The sequence below is a fragment of the Chlamydotis macqueenii genome, chromosome 30 (genome assembly GCF_036417535.1).
Source record: "Chlamydotis macqueenii isolate bChlMac1 chromosome 30, bChlMac1.mat, whole genome shotgun sequence".
NCBI classification, from domain to species: Eukaryota; Metazoa; Chordata; class Aves; order Otidiformes; family Otididae; genus Chlamydotis; species Chlamydotis macqueenii.
In genome coordinates this window covers 496,385-503,349 of record NC_141585.1, presented here as the reverse complement: position 1 = coordinate 503,349, position 6,965 = coordinate 496,385, and the positions used below count along the sequence as shown (strand labels likewise).

The following is a 6,965-nucleotide window of genomic DNA, read 5'->3' as shown; positions in this document are numbered from 1 at the left end:
CGCCCCCCGGGGCCACGCCCCCGCCGCCGCGCCGCACGCCGCCGCGCCCCCTGGCGGCTCGGAGGCCGCACCTCGGCCCGACGGGGAGCACGGCGGCAGGGATCGGGATCGGATCGGGATCGGGAACGGGATCGGGATAAGCGATCGGGATAAGCGATCGGGATCGGGAACGGGATCGGGATAAGCGATCGGGATCAGGGATCGGGATCGGGATAAGCGATCGGGATCGGGATCGGGATCGGGAACGGGATCGGGATAAGCGATCGGGATCGGGGAACGGGATAAGCGATCGGGATCGGGATCGGGATAAGCGATCGGGATCGGGGAACGGGATAAGCGATCGGGATCGGGATAAGCGATCGGGATAAGCGATCGGGATCGGGATCGGGATAAGCGATCGGGATCGGGGAACGGGATAAGCGATCGGGATCGGGATAAGCGATCGGGATCGGGGAACGGGATAAGCGATCGGGATCGGGATAAGCGATCGGGATAAGCGATCGGGATCGGGAACGGGATCGGGATCGGGGATTGGGATAAGCGATCGGGATCGGGAACGGGATCGGGGATCGGGATCGGGATGGGAATCGGGGAAACGGGATCGGGGACGGGGACTGGGAAACGGGATCGGGATCAGGAAAAGGGATGGGGATCGGGCAACGGGATCAGGGATGGGGAAACAGGAAACAGGATCGGGGATGGGGACTGGGAAACAGGATTGGGATCAGGAAACGGGATGGGGATCAGGCAACAGGATCGGGAAATGGGATGGGGATTGGGATTGGGGATGGGGATCAGGGATCGGGATGGGGAAATGGGATCAGGTATGGGGATGGGGACTGGGAAACGGGATCAGGGATGGGGATCAGGCAACGGGATCGGGAAACGGGATTGGGATTGGGATTGGGGATCGGGATCAGGGATTGGGATGGGGAAATGGGATCAGGTATGGGGATGGGGATCAGGATCGGGAAAGGGGATCATGGATCAGGGATGGGGACTGGAAAACGGGATCGGGATCAGGAAACGGGATGGGGAAATGGGATCAGGGATGGGGATTGGGAAACGGGATTGGGAAATGGGATGGGGAAACAGATCGAGATCAGGATCGGGAACTGGGATGAGGACTGGGAAAAGGGATCAGGATCAGGGAACAGGATTGGAATCAGGAAAAGGGATCGGGATTGAGAAACGGGATTGGGATCAGAAAACACAATCGAGAAACAAGATCGGGATCGGGAAACAGGATCGGGGATTGGGATTGGGAGCAGGAAACAGGATCGGAGATTGGGAAACAAAATTGGGATTGGGAAAAGGACCAGGGAACGGGACCAGGATCAGGAAATGAGATTGGGATTGGGATTGAGAAACAAGATTGGGAAACGAGATCAGGATGGGTATAGGGAAATGGGATGGGGATCAGGGATTGGGATCGGGAAACAGGATGGGGAAACAAGATCGGGATGGGGACTGGGAAACGGGATCAGGATTGGGAAACGGGATCAGGGATATGGAGCCAGGACTGGGGGCTTGGAATTGGGAAATGGTACTGGGGATCTGGGACGGGGGTCGGGATCTGGGAGCGGGGTCGGGACGGGGCACGCTGGCACCAGGAACGGGGCACAGACAGCACCGGACAACGGGCGCCGGGCACGGCCGGCACGCGGGTCCCGCGCCGGCACCGGGCGGCAGACGCCTTTATTGACGCCGGAGCGGGCTCCGGCGGCGGAGACGACGGGATCGGGGGGCGCACGGGCGCCGCCCCTTCCCCCGCGGTGGCGCCGGGGGCCCCGCTCTCCCCGGCAGAGGCGGCGCGGCTCACGGCGCGGCTCACGGCGCGGAGCGGAAGGTGCTGAAGCGGGGCGCGGCGGCGGGGGGCGACGCGCGGGGGTCTCTCCGCGGGGACGTGCCGGCGTCGCCGCCGAAACCGACCCCGGGCGGGCGCGGGGACCCCCGGCCGCCCCCGCTCACCGCGCCGGCGGCGTGGGCGCAGTTGTCATAGGAAAACTCTGCGGAAAAAACAAAAAACAACCAAAAAAAGGGGAAGTTTTTTGGGGAGCCGGCGGCCTGGGCAGCGGCGGTGCCGAGGGGGCCTTACCCGGCGTCGGGCACGGCGGCTCCGTCCAGCACGGCGCATTCCGCCTGCGGAAAGAAACGCGGTGGCAGCGCCGCGCGCGGGGAGGGCGCAGCGGGAGCCGGAGGCGGCGGGGGGTGCCAGGGGGGTGCCGGGGGGGTGCCGGGGGGTCTTTCGGGGGCGGTTTTGCCGCGGGGGCGCTGGCTCTGGCTGCTCTCACCTCTTGGCCCGCCGTCTGCCGGCCGCGACTGGCGGGAGAGAAAACAGAGGGGTGGCGGCGCGGCCGGGCGCGGCCGGAGCCGCGCGGTGCTGCCGGAGGGACCCCGACGCGTGCCGTAAACCCGGCTCGCCCCAAAACACCGCCCCGGCGCCGGCGCGCTGGCCCACGCGGTGCCCATCGCCGCCGGCGCGGCCACGCCGCCGAGAGCGCCCGCGCCCCACGCACCTCGCCAGGCCGCCGCCGCCGCCGCCGCCAGCAGCAGCACCAGGCCGGCCGCGCCGCCGGCAACCGGGAGAAGCCAGGAACGGTCTGGAAGGGAAGAGCCGGCGCCGGGTCACCCGCAGGGAAATCGCCGCCGCGGCACCGGGAGCAACCCGCCGCGGCACCGGGAGCAACCCGCCGCGCCGCTACCTTGCCGCAGCGTGGTGGAGGTGGGCAGCGGCCGGCCGGTCGGCGCGGCGGCGGGGGGACGGCAGCCGGCGTCGCCCGAAGCTGCGGAGAAACGCGGCGGCGTTGAGTCGGCGGCGTTCCCGGCGCGTCCCGGCCGGCGGCGACGCGGCGCCCGCGGCCGCCGCCCTCACCGTTCGCCACGATCTCCGTGCTGAACGCCGACGGCTGCCAGGCGCTGCCGTTAGAGCTGCGGTACCGGCACCGGTAGCACCGGGCCGCCGCGGCGGCGTCATCCAGGTTGAACTCAACCCTGTGCTGGCCCGGCTCGGCCGAGACGCTCCGGACGGGGACGCCGGCGCCCGCCGCGAAGAGCTCGAAGGTGCTGCCGGCGTAGCCGCGCGGCGCGAAGCAGCTGATTTTCAGGCCGCCCTCGTCCCGCCGGGACAGGAGCGCCAGCGGCGCCGGGGAGAGCGTCGGCGCGGCCGCGGCTCCTGCGAGAGGGGGACGCTGAGCGCGGAGCCGGATCCCGCCCGTCGAGCGACGGCCAATTCCAGCGCGGCGCCGGATCCCGGCCCGGCCGAGCCAAATTCGGGCGGAGGTGAGGAAAACGTACCGGCCAGGAGGAAAAGCAACTCCAGCCTCATCCTCCTCCGGCGTGCGGCTCAGGGACGGCCGCGGCGCGGGAGCTCTCCGCTGAAAAGAAGAAGAAGGATTTGGCTCGAGCCGAAATTTAATCGCCCAGGAAGGAAATGACAGCGTCCCCGAGTGCGGAGCGGGGTTATTTTTTCCCCTCTATTGCACAAAAAAAGTTTTCCACCCAACACCCAGCGCGAAGCCGGCCGCTCCGGCACGGGACGCGGTTTCCGGGGCTTGCTCCCCAGTTTTCGCAACGGTACCATCGAAAAAAAGAGGCGGAGACGGGGCGAAACGAGGCGCCCCGAAATCTGGACGGGCCCCGAGACTGCTCCTGCGGATTTTCTCCGGCACGTCGCTGCCGGAGTCGCCGATCCCGAGGATCCCGGCCGGGCGCCGTCGCGCCGGATGCGTCCCCGTTTCCCCGGGAGGCTGAGCCCCGGGACGGAGCCGGTGCCCCGCACCCCGACATCGCCCTGAGCCCCCCGTCCCAAGAGCTCCCGGGTCCGCCCCTAAGAACCCAAATCTGCCGCAGGGCCCCCGATCTGCCCCAGATCTGAACTTAATCATCTCAATGTGCCCCACGGGCCCCCCAGTCTGCCCCTAACCAAACAAATCTGCCTCAGAACCCCCCACATCCTCCTCAGGGCCCCCCAAATCTGCACCTAAGCACCCTAATCTGTCCCAGGGCCCCCCAAACCCACCCCTAACCACTCAAATCTCCCCCAGGGCCCCCCAGATCTGCCCCAGGGCCTCCCAAACCTGCATCTAACGACCTCAGTCTGCCTCAGGACCCCCAGATCTTCCTCAAGGCCCCTGAAATCTGCACCTAATCCCCCAAATCAGCCCCAGGGTCCCCCAAATCCGCACCTAATCCCCCAAATCAGCCCCAGGGTCCCCCAAATCCGCACCTAATCCCCCAAATCAGCCCCAGGGTCCCCCAAAACTGCACCTAAGCACCCTAATCTGCCCCAGGGCCCCACAAACCCACCCCTAACCACTCAAATCTCCCCCAGATCTGCCCCAGGGTCCCCCAAATCTGTCACAGGGCCTCCCAAATCTGCACCTAAGCACCCAAATCTTCCACAGGGCGCCCCAAACCCACCCCTAGCCACTCAAATCTCCCCCAGGGCCCCCCAGATCCGCACCGAACCACTCAGACCTGCCTCAAAAGCCCCCAGATCTCCCTCAGGGCCTCTCAAATCCGCACCTGAGCACCCTAATCTGCCCCAGGGCCCCCAGACCCACACCTACCCACCCAAATCTTCCTCAGGACCCCCCCAAATCTGCACCTAACGACCCAAATCGGCCCCACGGCCTCCTAAACCTGCCCCAGGCCCCTCCCGCCCCGGCCCGCCGCGGGGCACTGTGGGAGCGTGGTTCCCTTCGGGCGCGGACGTCAGGACGCGGGGCGCCGGGAGAGATTAGCCAATCAGCGGAGAGAACTCCGAGGGAGGCGGGGCAACGCGGGTACCGCGAGGACCCCGGGCGGGCCGCCCTTTGCCGCTGCCTGAAGCCCCGCCTCGCCGCTCCCGCCTCAGGCGCCCGCCGCGGCCGCCCCTTCTCTCGGCGGCGGGGGGGGGGGGGGCGGGGCCTGCCTTAAAGGCGCCGCGCAGCGGAGATGGCGGCGGCGCCGTGGCTGTGGCTGCTGGCGCTCTGGGCCGGGCCCGCCGCCGCCCCGCCGCCGCCCGACGCCGAGTTCACGTTCGTGCTGCCCGCCGGCCGCCGCGAGTGCTTCTACCAGGGCGCGCCCGGCAACGCCTCCATGGAGGCCGAGTACCAGGTACCGGCGGGGGCGGGGCCCGAACAAGGGGCGGGGCCTGGGGGGGGGACCGGCGGGGGCGGGGCCTGGGAGAACCGGCACCGGCGGGGGCGGGGCCTGCACCGGAGGGGCGGGGCCTGGGAGGACCGGCACGGGAGGGGCGGGGCCTGGGGGGGGGACCGGCGGGGGCGGGGCCTGGGAGAACCGGCACCGGCGGGGGCGGGGCCTGCACCGGAGGGGCGGGGCCTGGGGGGGGAAGCGGTCGGGGAGGGGCAGCCGGTACCAGCGGCACAGCGGGGGTCCCGGGGGGCTCCCGGGGGGGTCCCGGGGGGTGGGGGTCCCGGTGACCCCCGGTGCCGCCCGCAGGTGATCGGCGGGGCCGGGCTGGACGTGGATTTCTCCCTGGAGAGCCCCTCGGGGCGGCTGCTGGTCAGCGAGCGGCGGCGCGCCGACGGCGTGCACACGTGAGCCCCGCCCGTGGCCCCGTCCCGTGTCCCTCCATATCCCACCTGTGTCCCTGTCCCGTGTCCCTGTCCTGTGTCCCCGTCCCGTGTCCCTGTCCCGTGTCCCCGTCCCGTGTCCCTCCATATCCCACCCGTGTCCCCGTCCCGTGTCCCTGTCCCGTGTCCCTGTCCCGTGTCCCCGTCCCGTGTCCCTCCATATCCCACCCGTGTTCCCGTCCCGTGTCCCCATCCCGTGTCCCCGTCCCGTGTCCCTCCATATCCCACCCGTGTTCCCGTCCCGTGTCCCCATCCCGTGTCCCCGTCCCGTGTCCCTCCATATCCCACCCGTGTCCCTGTCCCGTGTCCCCGTCCCGTGTCCCTCCATATCCCACCTGTGTCCCTGTCCCGTGTCCCCGTCCTGTGTCCCAATCCTCTGTCCCTGTCCCGTGTCCTGCCCGTGTCCTGCTCGTGTCCCTCCGTGTCCTTGGCCCACGTGTCACCCCGTCCCCATCCCGTGTCCCCCTGCCCACATTTCGCCGTCCCGCGTCCCCACCCGTGTCCCCCCATGCCCATCCCCACCCCGCGCCCCCCTGACCCCTCTCCCCGCCCCCCGCCGCAGCGTGGAGCCCACCGAGGCCGGCGACTACAAGCTCTGCTTCGACAACTCCTTCAGCGCCATCTCGGAGAAGCTGGTCTTCTTCGAGCTGCTCTTCGACAGCGCCCGGGACGAGGAGGAGGAGGAGGAGGAGGAGGAGGAGGAAGGCAACGGCGCGGCGGCGGCCGAGCCCGGGGACGCGCTGGACGTCAAGATCGACGACATCAAGGTGGGGGACGAAGTTTGGGAAGGAGGCCGGTTGCCGGCCAGGAAAAGCGCCCGGCAGCCGCGGAGCGGGGGGGGCTCTCCCGCTGCCGTCCGACGGGAACGCCGCGTTTCCCGCTCCAGGAATCCATCGAGACCATGAAAATCCGGCTGGAGCGCAGCATCCAGATGCAGACGCTGCTCCGAGCTTTCGAAGCCCGGGATCGGAACCTGCAGGAGAGCAACCTGGGCCGCGTGAACTTCTGGTCGGCCGTCAACCTGGGCGCGCTGCTGCTGGTGGCCTTCCTCCAGGTCGTCCTCCTCAAGAGCCTCTTCCAGGACAGGGCCGCGCCGCGCGCCTGAATTCGGCAGCGGGGAGGGGCGCGCGCGCGGGGCCCCGCGGGGCGGGGGAGCGGGGAGCTGCTCCCGGCCGGCTGCCGCTCCTCGCTTCCGGCCGGGATTAAACCTTCCGTCCCGTCCTGGGATCCGCGTCCCGTCCTGGGATTTGGGTCCCGTCCTGGGATCCGCGTCCCGTCCTGGGGTTCCTGTCCCGTCCTGGGATCTGGGTCCCATCCTGGGGTTCCTGTCCCGTCCTGGGATCTGGGTCCCGTCCTGGGATCTGGGTCCCATCCTGGGATCTGGGT

At 69.3% G+C, this 6,965-nt stretch overlaps 2 protein-coding genes and 1 long non-coding RNA gene across 3 annotated transcripts; 1 reads left to right on the top strand and 2 right to left on the bottom strand.

Moving 5' to 3' along the window:
* Positions 1-1,829: 1,829 nt before the first annotated feature.
* LOC147596990 (uncharacterized) lies at positions 1,830-2,361 on the bottom strand. Its single transcript, XR_015261290.1, has 3 exons — positions 2,295-2,361; positions 2,099-2,142; positions 1,830-2,009 (listed from the first exon to the last, which is right to left on the bottom strand). It is a non-coding gene; the product is annotated as an uncharacterized LOC147596990 (long non-coding RNA).
* Positions 2,362-2,364: 3 nt separating this feature from the next.
* Positions 2,365-3,719, bottom strand: LOC147596989 (uncharacterized; the record flags this gene model as incomplete). The annotated part of the gene is made up of 5 exons (XM_086769019.1): positions 3,581-3,719; positions 3,298-3,377; positions 2,876-3,175; positions 2,706-2,786; positions 2,365-2,603 (listed from the first exon to the last, which is right to left on the bottom strand). Coding segments are annotated over exons 2-5 (651 nt in total), but the record flags the coding sequence as incomplete, so codon positions are not given.
* A 1,183-nt stretch (positions 3,720-4,902) lies between these two features.
* Positions 4,903-6,806, top strand: TMED1 (transmembrane p24 trafficking protein 1). The gene is made up of 4 exons (XM_086769110.1): positions 4,903-5,100; positions 5,446-5,543; positions 6,142-6,346; positions 6,466-6,806. Exons 1-4 carry the CDS (start codon positions 4,939-4,941, stop codon positions 6,682-6,684), a joined length of 684 nt encoding a protein of 227 aa, XP_086625236.1. The 5' UTR covers positions 4,903-4,938; the 3' UTR covers positions 6,685-6,806.
* Positions 6,807-6,965: the final 159 nt, after the last annotated feature.